The sequence below is a fragment of the Gopherus flavomarginatus genome, chromosome 7, assembly GCF_025201925.1.
Source record: "Gopherus flavomarginatus isolate rGopFla2 chromosome 7, rGopFla2.mat.asm, whole genome shotgun sequence".
NCBI classification, from domain to species: Eukaryota; Metazoa; Chordata; order Testudines; family Testudinidae; genus Gopherus; species Gopherus flavomarginatus.
In genome coordinates this window covers 59,110,306-59,135,788 of record NC_066623.1, presented here as the reverse complement: position 1 = coordinate 59,135,788, position 25,483 = coordinate 59,110,306, and the positions used below count along the sequence as shown (strand labels likewise).

The 25,483-nt window shown below is 42.3% G+C and overlaps 1 protein-coding gene across 1 annotated transcript; it reads right to left on the bottom strand.

The window, feature by feature from the left end:
- Nucleotides 1-253: 253 nt before the first annotated feature.
- LOC127055826 (torsin-1A-interacting protein 1-like) lies at nucleotides 254-22,172 on the bottom strand. Its single transcript, XM_050963274.1, has 8 exons — nucleotides 21,959-22,172; nucleotides 19,346-19,420; nucleotides 17,639-17,713; nucleotides 16,471-16,518; nucleotides 8,746-8,901; nucleotides 5,714-5,773; nucleotides 4,440-4,502; nucleotides 254-2,874 (listed from the first exon to the last, which is right to left on the bottom strand). The coding sequence occupies exons 1-8, from the start codon at nucleotides 22,158-22,160 to the stop codon at nucleotides 2,072-2,074; spliced, it is 1,482 nt and encodes a 493-aa protein (XP_050819231.1). The 5' UTR covers nucleotides 22,161-22,172; the 3' UTR covers nucleotides 254-2,071.
- Between the last annotated feature and the right edge of the window lie 3,311 nt (nucleotides 22,173-25,483).

The following is a 25,483-nucleotide window of genomic DNA, read 5'->3' as shown; positions in this document are numbered from 1 at the left end:
ATGATAGGGAGGGGGTGTCTCTGTAGACCAGCCTCTGCCTCTTCAAACAGCTCTGTCTGGATTTACGTATAATTCAAGGATCTTGGCCAAAGTTGTCAAGTTTAGGTGCCCAAAATTAGGCACTAAGTCTACATTCAAGTACCTAAATCAAAGTGGACTGATTTTCAGAAGTAACTACATTTGAAAATGCTGGCCTGTAAAAAAAAAAAAAGTTGATCACATCTTAAAATTTTATCAGCAGTCTTAGAACAGGTTATAAAACAAATAGGTAAATTTATTTCTCATGGTTACTAAAATAGGTTCTTTAAATTATTTACAAATCACTGGTCATTTCCAACTGATAAACTAACATATGATTTTAAAAAACCCTTGTCCAGCGGAAGTGTTTGTAACATTTAAATCTCTTTTCTTCATGAGCTGTTCTTACACACAAAATGGCAGCACTTCCATGTCTCTTTGCTGTATAAATACCACTACATAAAACAAATTCGTGGTCAGTTTCCAGTTCTCAAAGAAGAAGAGCCAAATCCACCACTGGCATAAGTGGTCACAGCTCCAAGTCTATGGAGTTTTCTTGCACTGGTCATTAATCCAGCCCATTTCAGATTGCAAACCAGTGTCTTTTCTGGTAGTCTCAGCATGCGGACTTAGCTGCCCTTCCACCCCCTACAGATAAATCCCTTTTAAGGACTTTTATAGCAAGGCAAGGGGAAGATTGAGTAATGGATGTGTTAGAGTGCCATCAATCTGACAGCAATTATAAGAAAACGTTTCTTAAATGTGAGCAGTTTCCTTCAAATCCAAAAAAACTGAATGGATCTGGAACAAGAGACAACCAAGATGAGATACTAGGCAGCAGAGATGCATGAAAGTATGACAATTCTTCTGTGGGTATAGAAATACATACATGATTTTCATTTGGTGATAAATTTTAGGGATTTTTGGCATGAGCCGCTCAATAAAATATGTTCAACACACGCATATCAAGTCTATTTTTCTTAAAATTTACATAGGAAGCATTAGGTTTTATGCAGACATACAGGGGACTCATTTGGGACAAGGCTTACAACTGTAATAAACAAATCCTCTTGATGTAAAAATACTCTTTGAATAAAACCTTTGGCCTAGCCAAAATAATCTGTTCAGAATGTACACATCTTAGGCCTTTGAGAAGGGTTTGGTGAGGTCTTTTTAGCACACACTGGAACAGCATTTAACACTTCCTCCTCAAGATTTGTAGGTCTTAAAACTGGATGCAGAACAGAGGATTCCTGGGTGCTCTGGGAAGCAGATGCACTAAGAGGTTACTTTGTTAACTGATGTGTTAACAACACCCAGAGCAATCACTTGCACCTTGTTCATCCCAGCCTCCAGAGCTTTTTTTTTTTTTTTTTTTTTGGGGGGGGGGGGGGAAGAGGGAGGGAGGCACCAGGATCTTCTAAACAGAACAAAAACAGCTTTGAGAAGTCTCTCCTGAACCAGAAAATCTTCTATACAATTCAGCCAGTCCAGGAAACATGCAGAGGTAACTTATACCCAAGGCCATGGTCAGCTGGAGAAAGAAAGCTGATGGCTGGATACATGTAGCCCCATCTCCATTGCCAATTAATAAAATTAAGCCTCTGAGAATAGAGGGGAAATGTTATTCTGGTAGATTGCAAGTAGGTAGAGGAGACAGGAGAAGAGTCTGTAGAATCCGCTAAATCCCATTATCTTGCCAGACCCAATAGCAGTACTACCTACTGCTGGAAAAGTTTCAGCAGAGAGACACTTGTCTACTGCACACAAGAACAGCTTTACATACAGAGGGATGGCTCTACAATGGGGGCAAGATATTTCTACCTACAGAGCACTGGGCCCAGTGAGTTACTGAGGAGAGACCAACCTAACAGCTGTGCTCCATACTTATGTTCTCCAACTGTCTAGAGAGAACTCCAGTTCTTTTAAATGGAATAACCCTACCAATCCTTGCTCTGCACAGAGAATATTGTGTGCTGCCTCAGCTCAGCAGTTAAGTTCTGCACTGCCCAGATACCACAACACTGTTTTCCTATCCTCACATGTCTTATATTTAATCCATCTGTAAGCAGCCCTCTTTAGAGAGAGCATTTTCAGGCCAAACAGGCAGGACCAGGTGGGATATGCGGCTCCACAGTCCACTCAGCTTATCTGTGTCCATGTGATTATAGGAGCTGGGAGTGTCTGAATTGGTGAATTTGTCCCAGAGAAAATCCCGCACTTTCTCCTCAACATCCAGCAGCCTGAGGTTCTTTCCCAGTGACTTCTCATCCAGAAGGACGGTTAGCAGAAGAGTTACATCCTTAAATGCTGCATTTTCATGGTCACAGTACTTGTAGAAGATCAAAGTGGAGCCTGCAGGCAGAGACTCAAATCGATGCACCACAGCTGCTTTTTTACCTTCCTTGAACCCAGAGCTTAGCTTATTATCTACCTCCAGCTTGACAACATCACTATCCAGCGTGGCTTTTCCAGCCCCATCAATCTCGATTGTGGCAGCACTCAGCGAGGAGGAATAAGCTTCAGCAATCTGGTTACTTAAGCACTTTAGAGACTTTTCAGCTTCTTGAGCAGCTGTGAGCAGTAAGATGGCAGGCTGCGAGTGGGGATGGGTGGTATTGAGTCGTTTCACAAGGAACATTTGGATTCTCTCCCACAGTCTTGGATCCTGATTTGGATAGACATTCCTAAGTTTCTTCATCTGGGTCTCAAATGCTTGCACAACTTTGATTTCTTCCCTCGGCAAAGTCTTGGAGGATTGATTCTTCCAGACATGCCATACAACAGTAACGGAAGCTACTGCTAATACCAAAATGCACATCCTAAACCATCCTGAACTGGACTGTCCAACAGGCTCTGCACAAAAGAGAATGGGGGCAGAGGGGTTGGATGTTAAAAATAAGCAAATGCTTTCGTCATGCTAAATGAGGAATCAATTAGTATGGATGAGTGAACAGTGACATTTGAAAAGACTCATTTTCCTATCCCATAAACAACTGAACACCACAAGATAATGGAGACACCCTGGAGTGAGAAAGAAGGACTTAACTTCCTTAAAGGAAAAACTGCAGGGTAATGCAAGACATAGGGTAAATTTTTCAAAATCACCTAAACAACTTAAGCACATAAGTCACAGTTTGAAAATGGGACTTGAGGCATTTTTTGAAAATTGTGCTCACATTCTAACCATTCTATCTAATCAAAGAATTATACGTTATTAAAAACACATTAAAATGTATCTTAAAGAGGCAGGTCAAACCTGGCCCGATATTTAAGTTTTGTAAGAATAATCTTCTACAAAATCTGAAGGCAACAGAAAGGAAAAAAGTAAAGCCATAGAAACCAATCTCAAAGCCATTTTTAAACAAAATGAACATTCTTTGCCATTGTTTGCAACTCAAACATTACTGCATTGTGCTAGTGCCGGGGTTCTCAAACTAGGGGTCGCACGGTCATATTGTGGGGGTTGCAAGTAAATGCCTGCCAGCTACCTACCAAGTCTGCTGTGAAGTCTGCGCTAGTAAGTCTGCTGCGAAAAGTGACATTGATCATACAAATATCACTTTAAAATAGTGTTAAATACATTAAAATGACATTTTTTTAAAAGGGGGTACGAGGTCGCACTCAGAGCCTTGCTGTGTGAAAGGGGTCACCAATACAGAAAGTTTGAGAACCAGTGTGCTAGTGCATAAGAACCCAGAAGTGAAATGGTCTCATCCATTCATTCAGAGAACGCAAAAAGTAAAAGCAGAGGATGAAGAGAACACAGGAAATGCATCTTACCATTGAAATGCATGGGAAATCAGACATTTGAAGATGGATTACAAGCTTGTTTTTTAAATGTTAATTTAACAAAATGATTAAACTATTAACCAGGGTTATTGTTAACATTAATATAGCTTGTATCATGTTCTTAGAAATCTCCTCCTCCTCCCCGAATCCTACAGGGTCTGATTCTGCTTCCAATGAAGTCACTAAGAAAACTCCCATTGATTTCTTTGGAAGCAGGACCAGACCCATAGTAAGGAGATGCATTTCTTGGATCCTAAATACATCAGAAAACAGGATGACAAAAGTTCTCTGTATATTACTATAACTGAATTTGAAGCATCTAATTTAAAAAGCCTATGGAACACAGAACTATCACTATGTGTGCTCCAAATGTAATCTCATATTGATGCCAGAGTCAAAGGAGTAGAGGGCAAACCAGGTGGAAATCAGAGATTAGACAAGAGGCCTCTTGAGTTGTCTTTCCCTCAGTGCTGAAAATACGTCTCCTGATAAGCAGGATCTGTAATGCAGGTCTGTTCTAGCAGGACCCACTATACAGCACCAAGTTAAAGGAGCTTGAATACAAGGATGGGCACAAAAATGGTTACATGCTATATATACATTAAACAATCTGAAAGCATAAATCTTACTTTTGGCTGCAGGCTGTGAATGCTTCTTCAGCGTACTGGGTTGAACTTGAGATTCAGCTTCATCTGTTGGAGTGATTGGAAGGAAGGGGAGTTAAGATGACAGAATCCTGATGCATTTATCTAGTTATCAATGGAAGGGGTGAGAAATTATGAAAACTGATTTTAGCTCTAAACTCTGTCTAGCTCCTTCTTTTTGAAGATTAATTCTACAGTAAAACAGGCAGAAAGGTTAAAAGTTAAATGACTTGACCTCACTGAGAACACTGCTTAGCCAGCATTGTCTCACTAACAGAAGTGAGGAAGGGACTATGAACTCAGCAGTCCTAGTTGCTACTGTAACAAATAATCAGTTGGAAAGGATTTCATTTCAGGTTTGCATCAAAGAGTTCAAAGCCAGCCCTGCCCCATCCCCAGAGACAAATACAATGGCAAGTTCACAACTATTTCAGGCCAGCAAACTGATCTCTTTCAACTGGCAGACCAGCTTCATTTTCCCATCCACTCTCCTCCCAAGTCCCGTTTTCAGAAAAGCACAAATAACCAAACATGCTTATGTAGAGCTAACAAACTCCTCAAATGCTGAACAACCAAAAGAAAATAGCAATCAGTCTATACATAGTGTGACAAAGTTCCTCTCTACCTTGGTGGGTCCTGCACTGATTGGCAGATTTGCTCACCTCAGTGATCTTCCCCCCTAGTCTGGGTCAATTCCTCCTGTGTCTGATCAGGAGTTGGGGGGTTTGGGGGGAACCCGGGCCCGCCTTCTACTCCGAGTTCCAGCCCAGGACCCTGTGGATTGCAGCTGTCTAGGAGTGCCTCTTGTAACAGCTGCATGACAGCTACAACTCCCTGGGCTACTTCCCCATGGCCTCCTCCAAACACCTTCTTTATCCTCACCACAGGACCTTCCTCCTGGTGTCTGATAACGCTTGTACTCCTTGGTCCTCCAGCAGCACACCCTCTCACTCTCAGCTCCTTGTGCCTCTTGCTCCCAGCTCCTCACACGCACTTCCTCTCCTCTGGCTCCCCCCACCTGACTGGCGTGAGCTCCTTTTTAAATCCAGGTGCCCTGATTAGCCTGCCTTGATTGGCTGCAGGTGTTCTAATCAGCCTGCCTGCCTTAATTGGTTCTAGCAGGTTCCTGATTAGTCACTCAGGGAACAGAAAACTACTCATCCAGTGACTAGTATATTTGCCCTCTACCAGACTCCTGTAACCCACTGCTTTGGATCTGTCATAATAGGTAAACAAGAGGCAGAGTTTTATCCACATACTTGATCTCCTGAATGTCATCTTCTGGTTAAACACTCGTTTTTGTACAACTGTTGGGGGATCTGGAACATAGTAACAGAAGAAACACATGCATAATTTAAAGCAATACTATTACCATATGAGATTCAAGAAACAGAAGAAAAGTAGTTTTGTCAAGCACAATCTCAGTCTTCAACGTTTCTTCTGCACACCAACGTGCTGTGTAACACCATGAGAAAACTGGACCAGATAGTGCTTTATAACCCAAAATGCAAGCTTTTATATCAAAGTGAGCCTTGGGAGTATTCATGTAAAAAAATATGAGAAGGTAAAAGATACTAAAAAGTAACTCCTGAAAAGGACTGTGTAAACTGCATTCCATCAACATGTATGAATGTGCACACCATGCAGTTATCTGTTGTTATGGTTTCAGTGAGGGTACATGTAATGTTTACTCACATGGTACAAAACCACCTACATTTATGGCTCCTAAAGTCAAATCAATCCTGTGTAATCACAGCAATTGCCTCAAAGATGAAAGATCTCAGATATAGATAAGTATATAGATGCATAGTCACAAATGGAGAGAGAGTAGAGGACGCTAGCAGAAACAGGCAGGCAGAATCTGAGCAAGGAAGATGAATGGGTAATGGAAAGGTAGCCCAGAATCCCAGGAGATAACCTAAAACAATTGACCCTGATCAGAGGTTTAGGAGCACACACACTCAGAAGTGAACATACAGGACATGAATGCTATGTATCATGTCTAATACTTCAACACAGTGTTTGCTCAGCTGCAGCCACACATGCCTGTCACATTGGGCAGTGTCCTCATTAGTGGCTGCTCATTGTTTGAAATTCAACATATGATTACATTCAAATCACAGAAGCAGAACCACAATAAAATGAACAGAGATCATAAATTTAACAGACACTGACCAATTTGGAGACAAATCAATCATGGACATAGTACTTCCAAACTGCTACTCAAAGGGCAGCTTGGCATTTGGGATGCTGGGGGCAATTTAAAACAGTCACTTCTTTCTCATGCAGCCTGTCCCTACCTATGCTCTTAGCTGTCTTTATTTGCTAGTCTTTGAATTCAGTCACTGGAGTTCTAAACAGAGGATGGAAAGTTATAACTAAAGTGAAATTAATTCTCATGAGAGGCACCACCAGACTCACGCCTTTTGGAACTAAAACCACTTGTTTAATAACAAGGCCAGTCATCTCACCATGCACCTGAAGTCTGAGGGGTCATGCCTAGGGGCAAGGGTGCTAAAGCATACTGACTGTGTAGGTACCTCCTTGAAACTGAACGAAGGCCAGCACAGCTCTGCTTTTGCATGCACCTCTCTCATCTCCAAGTCCAGTTCATCTCTGTGCTTTGTCAGGTTAGAGCACCTAGCTGCTTCCCTGGTCTTCTCCCATAAGCAATCATATAGCAAGTTGATTCGATTTTGACCAGACTGGATTCATACCAAAACCTATTACCAGTCCTCAATCACCCAGTCCTCCACCAGTGTATCTATTCAGACACTTTAGTATCAGTTGAAGAAACTGCAAATCAATTTATCTTAAATCATGTCTTAAAGGGGCCCTCAACTTTAAAAAACCCACTTCTGTCAAAGTCTTTTCATACTGTTACAAGTCACATCTAAGATGACTAACTGAGAAAGAGTAGAGGAAAAAATTCTCTGTCATCGCTTTATTTGATAGCACCAGGTATAGTTAGTTTCCATTGCCGGAGTCATTAGGAGCTGTTAGTAACACAGCTCTTCTAGGAAAAAAATAAGGCCACCTAATTAAGTGGCTATGGCCCCACTCCTGAAAACACAGAAATAAAGTTATTTACATGAGTCTCATCAAGCATGTATCTTAAGTGTTTGCAGGACCAGAGCCTATATGTGCACTTAAATTTAGGATTTCACTTTTGAGCATTTTGGCCTAACACAACGGTATAGTGATTATGTAAAATAAATAAATATATAAATCCACAAAAATTGTCAAGGAGCTTTTTTCAACTGACTAGGTTTCAAATTAACAGTGCTCCTTTAATAAAATTAGGAGAGCTTCAACTTTATTATATTTAAACGAAATGATTTATAGTAGATTTCTCATGTTTAAACAGGATTTAAGCAGGCTAGAAAATGAATCTTGGCTACTATGTTGTGTCATATGTTTGTTACTTTTCAGCAACCTCCAGCAAGAGATGGCAAATGTCCATCATCAGAAGCCCAAGACACCACAGACCAGGGCACACCAACTCAAAGCGGTACCAGACTCAGTCAGAACAACAGACGCAAAACCTAACCTAACTAATACAGTGATCAACACCCCCACCCCACCACACAAAACATCCTTCAAGATCCATGGGTCCTACTCATCCAGTGCACTAAATGCCTCAACAACTATGTGGTGAAACTAGTAATTAAGCTCTCAAATGAACTCACAGGAAAAAGATAAAAATACCAGATCACCTGTTGGCAAACAGTCCTCATCCTCAAAGGAAACCTGCACAACACTTTCAAAAGATGAGCCTCGGAGCTTAAATTCATAACTTTGCTAAACACTAAAAATCATGGTCTTAATAAAGAGACACTAATTTATGTCTTGTTACAACAATCTGTAACCCACTAACTCCCTTTTAGTCCTATGACTTCAGGGGTGTTAACAGCTCACTTCAGCTTGAATGGTCCCTTAGAATATATCATGAGTAGTTAGCATAAGCTATCTGTTCAATCTTTCATTTAGCTGTGACATTCTTAGTACCCTCCCACAGCAGAAGAGCTCTATGTAGCTTGAAAGCCTCTCTCACCAAGAACTTGCTCCAACAAAAGATGAAACCTCACCAACTTTGCCTCAACTGTACAAATATTTCATACGTATCAAAGAGTGGTTCTCTCTGCCCAAATTTTCAGAATGCTACACTGAACTACAGAACTGTACTGCCATGTATACAGGACCGTACTGTAATGATCTCTCACATTTTGCTTTGTTCTGGCCCAAAGTTTACAAGTGTAAAAAACTGAACTGATAATCATTGGAGACAAACCCTTTGACAGAAGGGACGACTGCAAAACATCGCTTCCATTATTGCTTGGTGGTTGACACACATTAGTCGTCTTATAATTTTCCCCATCATTTTCAGATTCATTGTCATCACTGTAGCCATCAGCATTCTCTTCATCTTCCTCCTCCTCATCATCATCTGCAAAGACAACAGGTTATATAAAGATTAAGAACTGCTTGCCACACAACCCAAAGGCTATTATATATGGCCAACAGCACTACCTGTATGCATGACATTTTACAGAATAAAAAGGACAGGTCTCTGTCTCAAGAAGTTTATGGCCTACACTAATCATGGGACACCAAAAGTTGAAGGCCACAACAGGAAAGGCTGTAAGACAAACTACTGGATGTACATATCTTGTTAGTTGCTATTTTGGCAACTTGTGCAACTGTTTGGGCACTACAGTTCTCCCTTGGGTAATGTTAATACTAGGAAGGGGCGAAGTCCAGCAAGATGGCAGGTCAACCAAGAGAATCAAGCTAGGAGAAGGATTTGAAAGAGCGAGGTACCACCATATGGTGCACAGAATCAGAGGGATATTTCAGGTGTTCAGTAGGGATGTAGCATGATAGATGGCACAGAGCAGACCGTGGGAGGAAATCAAGAGGGTGACCAAATGCACAGGGCTGACAAAGCATGGGGCACGAACAGAGAAGAGGCTGTGAATGGAAGAGCAGAGCTGTACAGCACCTTGAAGGTGAAAGGTGACCAATTCAGACTGGCCTCTCTTAAGACTACAATAAAGGTCTGAAGAGTTTTTTGGTTTTGTTAAAGAAATAGCCCTTTCCTGCCTTGTGTAATACCAGCCTTCTCAGCATTCCTTCATAAAAATATCATTGCCTATTCTGCAGTTCCTGCCATCCAAAACAGTTCTTCTATATTACTCCTTTTCATTTCAAATCTTAGGTGACAAAACTTCTCATCTGTGAAATAATAATTAACTCTCAGGGCTGGTCTACACTATGGGGGAAAAAAATCGATCTCAGATACGCAACTTCAGCTACATGAATAGCTTAGCTGAAGTAGAAGTAGCTAAGATCGAATTACTCACCGTCCTCACGGCGCGGGATCGACGTCCGCGGCTCCCAATGTCAACTCCGCAACTCCGCTGGGGTTGGTGGAGTCCCGGAATCGATATAAGAGCGTTTGGGGATCGATATATCATGTCTAGATGAGACGCGATATATTGATCCCCGAGCAATGAATTGCTACCCGCCGTATCGGCGGGTAGTGAAGACGTAGCCTCAGTTTCACATCCACCCCCTAGTTATATTTAACTCTAAGTCTATATTAAAGATACCTCACAAAATAATATTGCATTGTATCACTGAAGTCATGGGCTTTCTAATTCAGAAGCCACAGTCTAAACAAACCTGAGAACTTTAAGTGAACAGAGTTGGATAGGAACCACCAGACTAAATCAGACCAGAGGTCCATCTAGTCCATTATCACATTTCTGACAGTGGCCAGCACTAGACACTTCAGAGGTAGGGGTAAGAACTGCACAACTAGCAGATGTGGAGTACTATGACCCCCACGTTCGGTCTCTTCCTGATCTCTAGCAGTTAGAGATGGGCTTAAGCCCTGAAGCATAAAGTTTAATATTCCTTCCACAAATACAATTACACTGCTACCTCGATATAACGCCACCCAATATAACACGAATTTGGATATAACACAGTAAAGCAATGCTCCGGAGGGAGGGGGAGGCTGCGCACTCCGGTGGATCAAAGCAAGTTCAATACAAACACAGTTTCACCTATAACGCAATAAGATTTTTTGGCTCCCAAGGACAGCGTTATATCGAGGTAGAGGTGTATTTCCTTTTGATAAATGTGTTTTTTTGGTTTGTTTTAAAATCTCAGTCCACAAGTAGGAATCTCATATTGAAATACAAGGTTGCAAAAAGTCAAGGATCAACACATAGTAGGGGGAAATGGTGCTGGTAGAGGCAAGAAGCCTCTTGATGCTAGTATGGCCCATGACTGGGGACCCCCAAGACTACTGATTTCTACACTATACTTTTCTGCAGTTACAGCTCCCCATCATCTCCAAAGGAGGGGGTTAGTTTAAAACTTACATAAAAAGGGGCATAGCAAGTATTAGCAAAAGTTTTTTTTACTCCTGAAGTGTGCCACAGTCACCACTGTATTCACAACAAACCCATTAGGCCAGGTATTTTTACATGGCTGATAGCTGCAGAAGCTGTTCATAGTCATTTGCTCTCAAACTGTGCTCAAGATCTCAGATTTGCCTTTCCACATTAAGTTATTTCAATCTTCACTTCTAAAAATGTACTGGGGCTTCTTCCAAGCCTAAACTTGCGATTAATAGTTAAAAACTCCCCTCTATAATGCAAACAGTGTGGCTCACAGTGGCCACCAAGACCAGTTTAGGGAAGACTGCTATTTTACGCCCTAATAGCATGTAAGAAATATGTACAGCTTTCAAACATCTCAAAAACCAATAACAGCTCAGACAGGGCTTTACTTTCTTTGAAATCTTTTGGGATTCCAGGAGATTTAACTACTAAAAAACTGCTTCTGTTGCAACAGTGTCAGTCAGTGATTCAACAGCAGTCTGTTTGCCTATTTAAAAGGAATTTATATGCTTCACTCTAAATTGTTTGTCTGATAGATTAGGATTTACTCTAGAAAGAGAGCAAGTGGGGAAGTTTTTTTTGTATCTTGGGTTCTAAACATCCTGTTTAAATGTAATAGGAATTTCCTATCTACAAAATGAACGTATCAGTGCAAAATAAAAGAAGTGAATTAGTTCTACTAATGGAATATCGGTGATGTTTACAAAACAAATTGCCTGGCTATTTGTAAGGTCATTATTACAGTAGAACCTCAGAGTTATGGACACCTTGGGAATGGAAGTTGTCCGTAACTCTAAAATGTTCGTAACTCCGAACAAAGTGCAGTTCAGGCTTCAGATCTAGCAGCTGAGCTCCCTCCTCAGCACCAGCAACTTCCTTGCAGGCAGCTTCTTTCCCTGGGTCGGATTGAGTTTGCAAGCTTGTCCCTCTCCCAGCCAGATGTGTGTGGGGTGGGGGGGTATTGAGAGTGTGTAAGTAAACAGCATATCCCGCTTCCGGACGGGGGACTGAAAAAAAATGCATCCCCCTCCCAGCTGGGGGGAGTGGGGGAGAAGCGGCACAGACCCCAGTGTTGCTCCTGCTCCGCTGTCTCAGGCTGCCTTGGGCTGGCAGCCCCAACATCTTCACATCCTAGCTGTAAGTGGCTGCCCCGTGCTTGGTGGTGGGATGGGAACAGGAAGCCCAGACATGCCTACCTTTAAGATGCAATACAGGCACAGTACAGTATCTCTTTTGTTGTTGTTTGGAGGGAGGGAGGGGGTCTCTGCTGCTACCTGATTGGTTACTTCCAGTTTCACATGGTGTCTAGTTGACTGGTCTCCATAACTCTGGTGTTCATATCTTTGAGGTTCTACTGCAATAAGTAATTAATAGACTGCTGCCTCCTCACTTACAGCATCTAGAACTACTGGAAAATATACTATAGGAACAGTCCTACCCTGACCCTTGGTAGATGGGATAATCAGCTTTTTCCATTACCAGTTTTCAAGATTTTAGAACATCAATGTCATGGGTCAAGTGCAAGACCTTTCCGCAAATCTAGGGAAGATGGGTTTTCAAGACTGTTGCAATATGCTATCAGAAAAGTAAATAGTCAAGGAACTCAAGACAGACTGCTCACATATTCAGAAACCTCTACTTAAAAAAACACAGAGTGCATGCAGTCTGGTTTGCATCACATTCAACTTGATCAGAAAACTAGTCTAGTCAGTTTCACTTTTACTTAGATTCACTTCCTGGCTCTCACGCAATAGCACAATTGCATCTCAGTTTTGTGAGGGTGCCAGAGGTCCAACACTCTTGCGGAATATTTCACCACCAAAAGAATATGACACTGTTTTTGCTGAAGTGTTTATTTAAATTTTCACAAAGACATTTCTTTATGCTAAGGGCTGGTCTACACACAGTTTAAGTACTGACTTACCTATATCAATTTAAAACCTGATCGTTCGGATTGGTGCAACTCCACACTGTGGACACAATTACATGGGTATAAAGCTGCTTACACCAGTATAGCTTATTTTCATTAGAGTCTTTCATGCAACACCTACATTTGGGGCCTTAACTACTTGTCAATTCATCTTTAACATTCTTAGGCTATCCAGACACTCATGCACTCCTAATAGTTTAGGCAACATACATGCAGGTGAATCGTGCAAATCATCTCGCAGTCTCTCTTTAGATGGAAGGAAAGGAAAGGAAACAAAAAGTGATACTTATTCTAGGAACAACTCTCACCAATTTTTGTGCTAAATTTAAAATGTATTTGTCCAGTTTTAAAAATACTCTCCAGTTATCAAACAATAAGAACAGCATAATGAAACAGTGGGAGATTATTTTAATCTTCTGTGAAATAAAACTCACTGCTATAGCATGTAAAAGCTGCAAATATAAAATCAGATGTCTGTATTGAACAATACAACAGTTCCTTAAATTACTAATATTACTTAAATTACTACTATTAATATAGTGTGGCAAGGCACCTTCTCAATCTCCCCAGTCTCTGCTGCTTTTAGCCCTGGTGAGACAGGCTCAGGTAATGCAGTCCCCCTTGTGACACAAGGGAAGTTTGCTCCCCATATCTCCACTAGTCCTGGCTAGCGAATTCTTACCCCTTTGTGGGAGAAAGTACTGCCTCTCCTCCTGGAGGGTCTCGCTGTTTTTCTGCTCCTGCACTCCTGGCAGCAGGGCTTCTTCTCTCTCTACTCTCCCCTCCTTCCTTCCACAGGGAAGGGTTTAAAAAGGTCTCAGGCAGCCCCAAGTTGGAATCAGCTGGTCCCAATTAACCTCAGGTAGCTCCCCCCTCAGCTGATTCTAATTTGCTACCTTGGTAACCTTTCGCAGCTGAACCTGATTGACCTGTGGTTGCCTCTCAGTTGATAAGGAGGAGGGCCTTTTAACCTTCTGGTACTGATTCCTACCCCTCCCTTGCAGCTGTCTGTCCTGAGTTTATCACAATAGCTATTAATTCCCTTACAGACTTTAGCAGTTCCAAAGAGTTTTAACCTGGCTGTAATATTTGCTATGGACAGAAGTTCGGGAAACATAAGAATTCAGTTCAAGAGCAACTTTCAAATGTTCAACTGTATGTCTTGGGCCCTATAACACTAACGGTTAATGAGGAGTCTCCTTTAACTCAGGTAACAGTGGTCTATCATCTTGGAGAAACTGGGCTGTGAGGGGGATGAAATTATGCAAACAGAAATCTCTGAAACAACAGCAAAAGGGTATAGACCATCCTTTTCAGCTACGTAAGCCACAGCTTGGTTTCTTTTTACAAGGTTCAGTGTCAAGTTCCTTTTAAGAAACAAACCCATCCTAAAAGAAATCTGCAGAATTAAACAGTTATTTGTCAACTGGAGGGTTTTTTCATAAGCTCTCTATTACAGGAACAAAAGTCACAGGAAAGAGGAAGATGCAGAGATCTGCAATTTCACTTCCCTCGTGAAACTAAATACTAGGGTATAAATCTTGCCTAATTTCACCAGCTAGTAACACAAACTACCTGACTGAGAAGGAAAAAGTTATTGTGTGAACAGGTAGCATTTTTAACCTGCTCTTAGTACAGCAAACTCTCACTCTGCCTGGAGTCTGGCTTTATCAAAAAGGGAAACAAATTCCAGACTGAGCCTTGTCCTCAGGCTTAGCTTTTCCTAGGTTCTTCCCTCTGGCCCCTACTGTCCCAGACCCTGGATCCTTCTGCCCAAAGAATCACTCCCACCTCCCTTATAGGAATGGAGAAGTTAACAAGCCACATCTAACACAAGACTGCTGTAATCAGCAGCTTTAGACTGTGCCTATCACCTGCCTACATGGTGGGTCTTCAGAGCATCCCTCTTTGGGTGACTGATCTTATTTGACACACCCAACAGTAGGGTAACATCCCAGCCAATTAGAATCTACCATTTCTAGAGTATTTTCTGATAGCCAAAGCATATAAGACTGTTCTTTAAACTCTTCAGAATCCAGTTTTTAAAACCGGTATAGAGCTCAGCCATTCCTACAGTTATCAAAATCCACTATGCAAAGTGACAAGTATCAGAAGGGTAGCCGTGTTAGTCTGGATCTGTAAAAGCAGCAAAGAATCCTGTGGCACCTTATAGACTAACAGAGGTTTTGGAGCATGAGCTTTCGTAGGTGAATACCTGCTTCGTCAGATGCATGTAGTGGAAATTTCCAGGGGCAGGTATATATATACAAGCAAGCTAGAGATAATGAGGTTAGTTCAATCAGGGAGGATGAAGTCCTGTTCTAGCAGTTGAGGTGTGAAAACCAAGGGAAGAGAAACTGGTTTTGTAGCTGGCAAGCCATTCACAGTCTTTGTTTAATCCTGAGCTGATGGTGTCAAATTTGCAGATGAACTGAAGCTCAGCAGTTTCTCTTTGAAGTCTGGTCCTGAAGTTTTTTTGCTGCAGGATTGCCACCTTAAGGTCTGCTATAGTGTGGCCAAGGAGGTTGAAGTGTTCTCCTACAGGTTTCTGTAGATTGCCATTCCTAATATCTGATTTGTGTCCATTTATCCTTTTCCGTAGAGACTGTCCAGTTTGGCCGATGTACATAGCAGAGGAGCATTGCTGGCATATGATGGCGTATGTTACATTGGTGGACGGGCAGGTGAACGAACCGGTGATGGTGTGTCTGATCTGGTTAGGTCCTGTGATGGTGTCGCTGGTGTAGATATGTGGGCAGAGTTCCATCTCGATGCCAACTCTGCCACACTATAGCAGACCTTAAGGTGGCCATCCTGCAGCAAAAAAACTTCAGGACCAGACTTCAAATCCACCCCACAAGCATTCAGCTCAAAAATCACTTACAAAATGGAGGGTTTTGTTTTTAAAACAATAAGAGCACTGACATTTATAACTTTCTTAATCTTTCTTCATTTACATAAATTTTAAATATATAGCTTAAAAAATATAGCTGACATCTGAGGCCAGGTCTACACTAAAAAGCTAGGTTGACCCATCTACATCACTCCTGGGTGTGAAAAATCCACACCCCTGAATGATATAGGTAAGATGACCTAACCCTCGTTGTTTGCAGCAAAAAGTCAACAGAAGAATTCTTCCATCCCCCTCCTACTGCCTCTCAAGGAGGTGGATTAACTACAGCAATGGGAGAACCCCTCCTGTCGCTGTAGTGAGTGTCTGTGCTTAAACCACTAAGAGGCATTGCTGCAACTGTGTCACATGCTATTTGAAGTTTTTGCACTAGGATACTGGTTTTTAAGTTTCAGTTCTACTCACGGAGGTGTCATAGCAAATGCAGTGCTGAGTAAACTACAATCCTTTCGAAAGAAAAATCCACCCAATCAGCTTCCAGTGTCATGAAGTTAGACCTCAACCTTACTGTAGGGGTGGGGGCGGAAGTCAGAAAAAGTCATTGCAATAGCACATTGTCAAAGGTCTATACTTGGAACACTCAACATCTCGGCATTTTTCAAGTAGCAGCAAACTCCACTGTCAACATTCATTTCTGTATGTGCTCTTATTCTCTCTCGATCTGGGCATTACAGTCATAACAAGCAAAACTCACAGAAACAATCCTATAACAGTAAGCAGACCAGAATATTTAAAAGGGGAAAAAAAGTCACTTGAACCAACCTGACTCATTCCTTTTGAGATCTCTACTTGCACTGGAGAGCGTGTTTTCTGTAAGACAAAACACCACAAGAACGATTAACAAAAGGAAAAAAAGGAAGGAAACGAAGCAGTCATGTTCGTGCTGTGGTTATCTGATGCAGTGACTGATACATTTCTCAGGACACTGCAAAGGCTGCACACTCACTTGTAAAACAGACCTAGCTCCCCTCCCAACCACTAGAGGTTGGCAATTTAAAACTTCATTACGTCCTTCATATTTTTGTTTTTTAACAAAACATGGGATGTGCCAAATTACACCTAATCATTAGTCTATCAAGCCCAGGAACCCGCATCTGGCAGTGGTCTATGCTTGATGCTTTAGAGGTGGTACTGTCAAATCCCAATAATGCATTTGGTGAAGTGTAATGCTATACATTGGATGGTCTGGGAGGGATCCCTTCCCAACCCTTTTGAGAGAGTCAATTTATATCTTCAAGTATCAGGGGGTAGCCATGTTAGTCTGTGTCCACAAAAACAACAAGGAGCCCAGTGGCACCTTACAGACTAACAGATTTATTTTGGCATAAGCTTTCGTGGATAAAAAACCACTTCTTCGCATTTGAAGTGGTTTTTTACCCACGAAAGCTTATGCCCAAATAAATCTGTTAATCTCTAAGGTGCCACCAAAATCCTTGTTAAGATCTCATGCTTCAAGATACAAATTATTACCCTTCTCTTAGCTTGCATAAATACAGATACTATTGGTCATAGCATTTACTCAGTGCTTTTACAAAACCACACAATGCTATCTGACTCAATTACTATATGTTGCAATATCCCAGCCAACTATTACTGCAACTCATGCACTGTAAAACAATATATGCTTGTATAGCACTTTCCATCTGATGATCTCAGAGGCTTTACATACGTACATTAATCCTCACAAACTCCTGTGAGATAGAAGAGTACCACCCCCATTTTAGAGAAAAAAGCAAAATGCAGAGAGATTAAGTGACTTGCCCAAGATTATACAGCAAGTCAACAGCAAAGTCAGAAATAGAACTGAGGTCCCCTAATTCCCACTCCCGGCTGTCATCACTTAACTATGCTCCCACAAGTCCTGTGTGTGTTTCACTAACATACTGTAACTAGCAAAAGCCCCATCCTTTAGGTTTAAAAGTTAATTTACCTGTCTGTCGACTCTTTCTTATACTCGGTCGAACCAAAGGCGATATATCTACTATGCCAAATGCACTTTCACTCCCTAAAACAAGAGAGAGAGGAATACGTTAAAAGTGTAACATTTTGAAAAACTGGGTTCTGATGGGTTTATAGAACAGTTTGACATACTTCCGCTAAGCAGAGAAAATGCTCTATAAATATGCTAGTTTCTGATTGGTGGACTGTTAACTCTTATGAGACTGTTAGGTATGGCAAATAAGATCAGAGAGTCAACGAAGCAGTCACTCCTCCCCCACAAGTACTTTAACCCTCTACTCCATCTCTTCAAGAACATGGTCTTCTCAAGTCCACAACTCCAGTTTGGCAATTTTCCTGAGGTTTGTAGGGTCTGTGCAGGACAAGAAGTGGCTAGTGTATCCAGGGTATGGGCAGCAAAGTGGGAGCAGAAGCAAAGGGGATACGGGGACAGGAACAGGAGCTGAGAGTGGCAGAGACAAACAAGGGGAATGCATTAGAAGGGTCTATTACCACTAGAGGACACTTCTCTGGAGGCTGGAATCGATCCCAGGATCCTCAAGTCTCAGCATTCTTCTGCCATATGGCAAATAGCTGCAAAACCCACTGACAAAGTGTGTGCCTCATCACCCTCTAACAGCGGGTCTACACAGAAGCTTACAATCTACTACCGCAAGCAGTCGCTCAGTTAGTTAGTTCAAGGGGTACTGGCCAGTGCTCTGGATCTGAAGGTCAAAAACTGCACTAGCTTAAGATGCAGGTCAGGCAGAATTCAGTCCTGAATGAGTGACAGCGTAAGATTCTATGTCAGGGACTGAGACAGGACATGCTTTGAAGTCATTCATTCACCGGGTGAGTCAGACCAAACTTCTCTACATGAAGCAATGTTTGTTCTTGCCCCAAAATCTGCCCCTAGATCAATCCTAAAGAATCAATGATTAGGCTCCATGAAACTTCCCCATGTGTTATCGGGGAGCTAAAGAGGAAGTGAAGTTCCTCACCCAACCCTTCTCAAAAACCCTAATCCTAGAGAGGTTAAAGCATCAAAGAGGCCCAGAGATGAATAAAAGCAAGAGAACAAGTCCTAAAAAAAAATTGTTTAGTAATACCATCCTTCTAATCCCTAACCATGTGGAACAACTGAATACCAATGGATTAGGAAACCAATCGTTGATTCAAGAATACACCATTGTATGAACAACAAATAAATAAATACTGGGTTTTTTTGGCCTAGCAGAATCCTACATACAAAAGTTTAGATACATCAAAATCAAACAATGTGCTGAGACCCAAGGGGCCTCAATAATAAATATTTTTTGTAATACTATATTTTTATTAATCATAAATTAATGGAGACTATACAAAAAAATAACAATCAGACTCCTACTAATTTCCTTGCAAAGGGCTTTGGCTACCTTTTTCACAGTAACTATCCTCTTAATTTGAAATATCTGAAAGAGCACAAGAGTGCCTTTACTGTGTAATGGCCATTTAAAAATCTAGTAGTGCCTACCTTAAGTATTTGAAAGAAGACACAATACTCTAGAGCGAAGTCTAATATTTCTCTGCAGATAGGTAAATTATTGAAACTGGATATTGTAGATATTTTAAGGAACTGATTTATTGTTGATAGCAATTCGTAAGATCTGGGAGGGGAAGACTTCCTCTAACTGGGAAGGGAAAGGAAGCCCACTGTTACCTTCTGTCAAGTGTGTCTGGCTGTTGTAATTTGTGTTGTCCCTTTGTCTTCTGGTTCTGTATGCGGACACTTCATCTTCAAAACATTCACAGAAAAAAAAAACACAGGTACTTTAGAAACAAACAGGTAATTTAGCGTGCACATATCTATAGAAATAAAAATGTGTGAATCAGTCTGGAAATTCAATTTTTATTCAGTTTATAAGAGCACTGAGATTGAACTAGTAAAGTCACTCATATAACCACATAAGAGGCAAGCTGTGCATAAAAGACTTGTCATTAAATATTGAAATGCATGGGCTTTACTATTCAACTTGAGCCTTCCTGCTTAATTTTAAGAGTATAGGGATAGGAGAGGAAATAGATCTCGGCAATTAACCATTTAAATTAAATATTTTTTATTGTTTAAACAGTTAACTTTTAAACAGTATTTACATCCCTACCAGAAATTAAACTGGTGCGTAAAAACAAAAAAAAAAATAAAAAATGACGTCTCAACCCCTTATGGTTGCACTGTGAGCTGACTGGAAACGGATGTAATGAAGCCTGACAAAGTCGGCAGAGAGCCTGAAACAATTATTCAGAGAAGTGTGAAATACATTAAGGGATGTGAAGAACTTTGCAGGACAGCAGCTATAAAAGATAGCCCCTTCTCATGCACAAATCTAGAACTATGTACAAGCCAGAAGTTTTACCACACTTTAGATTTACTACATGGAGAATGGGGGAGGCCTGTTTACCAATTAACACTGCTACAAAGTAAAGCTGAATTCCCTGTTTTAAATGTATACTGAAGTAACAGAGCAAATTTTGGTCTCTGGTGCATAGGGAATAAGGCAAGAGTGAACTCATTGTGGAGGATCAAAATAACGCAGTAAGCACAGATCTACAAGTTATTTAGTTTAAAATACTTGAGTAAGTTTTATTTCCATTGAGGAAGTGTTCCATGTCAACAGACATAGCAATTGTATAGTGCACAGCCTGACTCTTCACTTGTTTCAGTGAGCTATTTAAATATGTCACACACTTTACACACAGAGTCCAATTCTGCTACCTTTACTCACTAAGATCAATGCTACTGCGTAAGTAATATGGTATTACTCAACATGAGTAATAGTAGCTGAATTAAGTCTTCACAGTGCAGAGTCCAACCGGCACAATGAACGAGGCAGGAGCCCGCAAAAAAGTACACAATCATATAATTAAATATGTATTACAACACAGTACTTACAAGGGGGCTGAATTAATGGTGTACAAGTAACTTCAGCTTTGTCATTCCAGTCTTTTGGGGATTCACTTTTAAAAATACCTTCTATACAACTTTAATGTAACATCTCAACTATTTGATAACTACAATTCATTGGCAGATGGTGTATTTTTAAACACTTCCTGGTCCTTTGAAAGAAAACTGATGCTGGATACAAAGTTATGTTGTGGGGAGATAGCTAAGAAGAATGTAGCACACTGCACAACTCAACCATCTCCATGCAGATTCCCTAAAGATTTTTACCATAGACAAAAACTGGTGGGAAAATGCTCAGCACAATGCCCAAGCTAGATGTCCCCTGTACCACATCTCTTCCCTTCCTACCTCAGACAGGCCAGACCACTGAAGGTTAATAGCAAACTCTACCCTCCTCAAAATGGCAATCATGCTAGAAACAAAAGATACACATTGACTGTATGAAAGAAAAAAGGTGCAAGCAGTTAAGAGAATGGAATGTAATTCCCAAAATAAAGCTGTTATTCTGCTTTCAAAAGCCAGTTGGCCCTCCCCTGTTTCTTGCAGCACAACTGATTTGCTTAAGCAGATTAGTTTACTAGCCAGATGTCACTGTCACATTAAGGATTCCTATGGAGCCAGGTTGTCCCATCTTCTGCACCTGGGTCTGCCCAGCCTTCTTTATCTTGGAAACAGTTTTAAGGGAAGCATGTAATGCCACTCCTGCTAGCGAAGGAGACTTTTGCTGCCTGCATTTTTCACCTGCCCCTATGAAGCAGTTTAGCTGCATATGATAGAAGTAAAGTCTGCTGCGTTTAAGCTGTCCACTCTGGGCACTGGGCAGGCAAACTCAGGGAGAAGCTGAGACCCGGGGAACGGAAACCCAACCCAGCCCCAGCGTGCGGCAGCCACGCGGTGTCTCTCCCCTGGGGAGACCCGCACGTGGCGGGTCCAGCATGCACACACACGGGGTGCACCGTGACCCAGACCACGGTGATGGTCCCCCCGATCCCCAGCCTAGATTGCTGAGCACGGCAGCTCTCACTGAACCCAATGGGGGCTCAGGACCCTGACACACCCCCTCCCCCTGGGCCCCGCCCCACGGAGCCCGACCGGCTGCAGGGAGCGGGTGAGGCAGAGACCAGGGCGCCCTCCTCCCCTGGGCGAACGGGACACAGCCTACCCAGCCCCACCCCCCACGCCGGTACGGGATCATGCCCGCGCCCCCCATTACACCGCTCCCTCCCCGGACATCCCGCAGCGCTCCGAGCCCCCCGCCCGCGTCCCTTCACCGCACCCCAGTGTGCTCTGAACCACAGGATACAGCAGGGGCGCGACGCGGGCCCGCCCGCACCAAGAGCGCGGGTCGGCAACGGCTGCCCAGTCACTCACTTTCCAAAGCCTGGGCGTCCCGCCGCCTGGCCTCCGGCCCCAGCTGCTTGGCCCCGGTTCTCTGCCGAGTCTGCATCTCCACCGCTTCCTGGCGCAGCGGCTGCCTGGAGCGCAGATAATAGGCTCCTCTCGGCGTTTGCGCCTTCTCTGCTCTCCCGCCTTCGTCCTCGCGGAACGCCTCCTCCACCACCCGCGTTTCCATCCGGATACACCCTCCGCCGCACCCCTCCTCGGGCTGAAGCCGCCGCACTGCAGCCCGCTGGTGATAGGCTCTGTTGCTTCGATTAACCTCACTTCCTGTCGGCCATGTTGAGGGGCGGAAGTTTATTAGGGGAACCCGTTCCATAGGGCGGCCGCCATTTTGAGGGGCGTTTTGTGCTTTTCCGGAGCGGCCTCTCTCCTCACTGGGACGCGACGGGGCGTTAGGCGGCAGTAGCCCAGCTCGCGCAAGGCTGAACGCTCCGGTGTGGCCTGGCTCTGTCAGCGCCTGTCTCTCCCATCGCAGCTCTAGATGCGGAGAAACCTGCGGCTCCAGCAGCAGCTCTGCCCAACACAAGAGCTGGATCTGTCGATCCGCTCCCAGCTCCCTCTTTCTTCCCTTCTACTGCCCTTTTCTATCCTTCCTTCTCCCTATGCTCCTGTCCCTTTTCCCCCAGAGGAGGGGGTTGGCAGTGAGGGGATCTCCACCAGTTCCCATTGAAAGTCTGTTTGCCCCGTGTTCCACCCCCTCCCCCAGGCACCTCGGCAAAGCAAGGGTCAGGCGAGGGGGCGCAGGAACAATTTGTGTAGTGGGGGTGCTGAGCGCCATTGAACCAAACTGTAAACCCTGGATGTGATGAAAACCACTTCAAAGCAAGGGGTGCAGCAGCTTGCCTTGCTCCCACACCTATGGGAAAGTGGCAGTTGGAGTGGCTCCCCAGTGAGTCCAGGGAGAGGGGGAAGCCCTCCCCAAAAAGGAACGAGCAGGGTGGGTCCTTGCTGCCATGGGGCTTTGCTGGGCTATAGTCTCTGAAATAGATTTTAAAAAAGGCTCACCCCAACCCTCCTCCTCCTCCCCCTGATGGTGCTGCTGGAAGCTCTTGGATCGACTATGACCCCCCACACACGTAGCTTTGTTAAATCCAGCAGTTAAGAGAGCCTAGAGCATTGGAAATGGTTCTGGGAAGCTCCTCAGTCAGTCCCCCGGTGACTTGTTTTAAACAAACGTCGGGAGGGGAGAGACAGAGGGAATGGCTTGTGAAAGGAAGTAGCAACAAAAGTGATGCTGATTGGGCCTTGTATTGCTCCTGTTGAGAGCAATGCAAAAGCTTGACCCACACAAGTATGCCAGTGAAGGCAATGAGGTGGATCTGGGCTTGGAGTGCAGAGTTCTTTTCTTGGCTTTCTTGCCTGTTCTTGGACAAGCTGTTACACACGCTAAACCTGACTCCCATGAGTAACCCCTTGAAGTCACTGGAACTACACAGTGTATAAAGTTGCTCCCAAACATTAGCATTTGCTGGATTGGGGCTTAATGACTCTGTACTTAAGTTATGCTATAAAATGGGACTAATAAAATACCTACCTCAGAGGGTTGTTACAGTTGCAATTCACTAATATATGTAAAAGTGCTATGAGATGCTCAGATTAAAAACTAATAACATAAAGTAGTAGTATTCCTATAACATACAGTATGGAAGTTTGATTTTTTTTAAATACCATGTTTAACCATACGCGTGTGTCACTTCCAGAGGATTTTACTAATACAGCATATAAAGTTAACTGGGATCTTCTGGATACAAGCTGTGATATAAATTCAAGATCATTATTAGGTTTATTTTGCTCGTATGGATTTGAGCAAAGAATATCTGTAAACACGATTTAGGAAAGGCAAATTTAACTGCAAAATGAAGAGGTCCTAAGGGGTTTACATTTTACTGAAAGGGGATGGGTAGGGGAAAGGGAGCATTTCCTTCCTGCGATTTCTTCAGCAAAGTCCATCTTATTTAGAATATATATAACAGTCAGGAAGATGCCTTTTTTTGTACTGCAAGGTTATAAATTGTGTTTGGGGAGACATGGATATGCTATGAGCACTTCCTAAGCAAGAATGTGGGATGACAGCTTTCCTCATTTCCTAGCCTCTCTACCTCTCAAGTCGGATGTTTATTAAAGAAGAAAGAAGTGTTAAATAATGTTGTACAATTGTGCTCTAGAAGTTCAATTTATGTTTAGAAGCAAGTGAAATTTTGTTATGTAAATTATGCATGCCTTCTTTTGTGCCAGGAATAGATGTATGAACTGTCAGTCTTCTAAAATGGAATAGGAGAACAAAGAATTTGAGCATTGTTTTATTAAGTAACACAAAAGGATGTAACAGAGATAATCATCTAATCTTGAGGTTTTAAAGTCCACAGAACTATGCAGAAAGAGATCTAGTAAATTAATTATAATCTTTCATAGATTCATCTGGTAAATATGCAGGTAAAACCTTTACATGTCACCTCATCCGAAGGTCTCAACGGGCTTTACAAGAATTAAATTATGTGGGTTACTGACTGAAATGAAAGCAGCACTCCAAGATATGCTCTGCGTAATCTAGTGGACTACTGTGCTACAAACTGATTTGTTGACCTTCTTTAACTTGGTATATTTCTAAAAAACCCAAAAACCTTAGTTTAAAAAAAAGTTAATGTTGCTAAGTGACAATATATACACACCTATCAAAGCACAACAGGATTGTGACAAGTTATAATTTTGCTAGATGGAGACAAAGAAAATTAGACAAAGTCAACATTTCCAATCAGAGTAGTTTATAATCACCTGTAACTCAAAAACTGTTTAGCTTTATGTTTTCAAGCTTGTGTGACCGAATGTATTCCTGTATCACACCCTACACTCTACTGTAATAATCTTTGTACAAAATATGCCTTGTGAGATATCATTTGAAAATTAATACCTCATATAATGGGAAAATGCATGGCCTTAAAATCTATTAATTTATGAGAGTGGCAAATACGTTTTGTTTGTGAAATGTGGATTAAGGAAAAGATTATGCCACATGACCCAGAAGGACATGTTTTATATCTCTGTGAGCCATGTACCAGATGTATAAGAACACAAACAGAATAGATTCTCCTTCAGTGCATCTCAGCCTGTGCTATTCCTTTCCATTTTGTGAGGCTCCAAGTTCCAAGAGAGTGGGTTTCAGGCTTTGGCTTTTTTCTTTCTCTTCTCCTTTTGCTAGGAGGAGTTGAGGAGCCCTTAAACCACTGAGTATCCATGCAATAGCTCATTCTTACAGTCAGCCCTGTCAATGCATCCAGAGGTGAATGGAAGCATATCCAAGAAGCAAGCTGCTCTCATATACAGGAGAACATTTTCAAACCAGTTTCTAAATAATGCCCTCTGTGAGTGCATTCCTTGGTATGACTAAATAGATGAAGCTGCTTTGAAAATTTGTTAAAAGATCAGTGAAGGGGATAAAAACAAAAGGCCCTTGACTCCAGCTTAGTTTTGCTTCTTAAGCTGCCTAGCATAATAGTA

What these genes read in the sequence shown, in the direction of transcription:
- LOC127055826 (XM_050963274.1), bottom strand. Translation starts at nt 22,160, where the DNA reads ATGGAAACGCGGGTGGTGGAGGAGGCGTTCCGCGAGGACGAAGGCGGG. An exon ending in CCAGACACACTTGACAGAAG is followed by an intron (nt 17,714 to 19,345) that starts GTAACAGTGGGC and finishes CTCTTGTTTTAG; the next exon opens with GGAGTGAAAGTGCATTTGGC. An exon ending in GATGACATTCAGGAGATCAA is followed by an intron (nt 4,503 to 5,713) that starts GTATGTGGATAA and finishes TCACTCCAACAG; the next exon opens with ATGAAGCTGAATCTCAAGTT.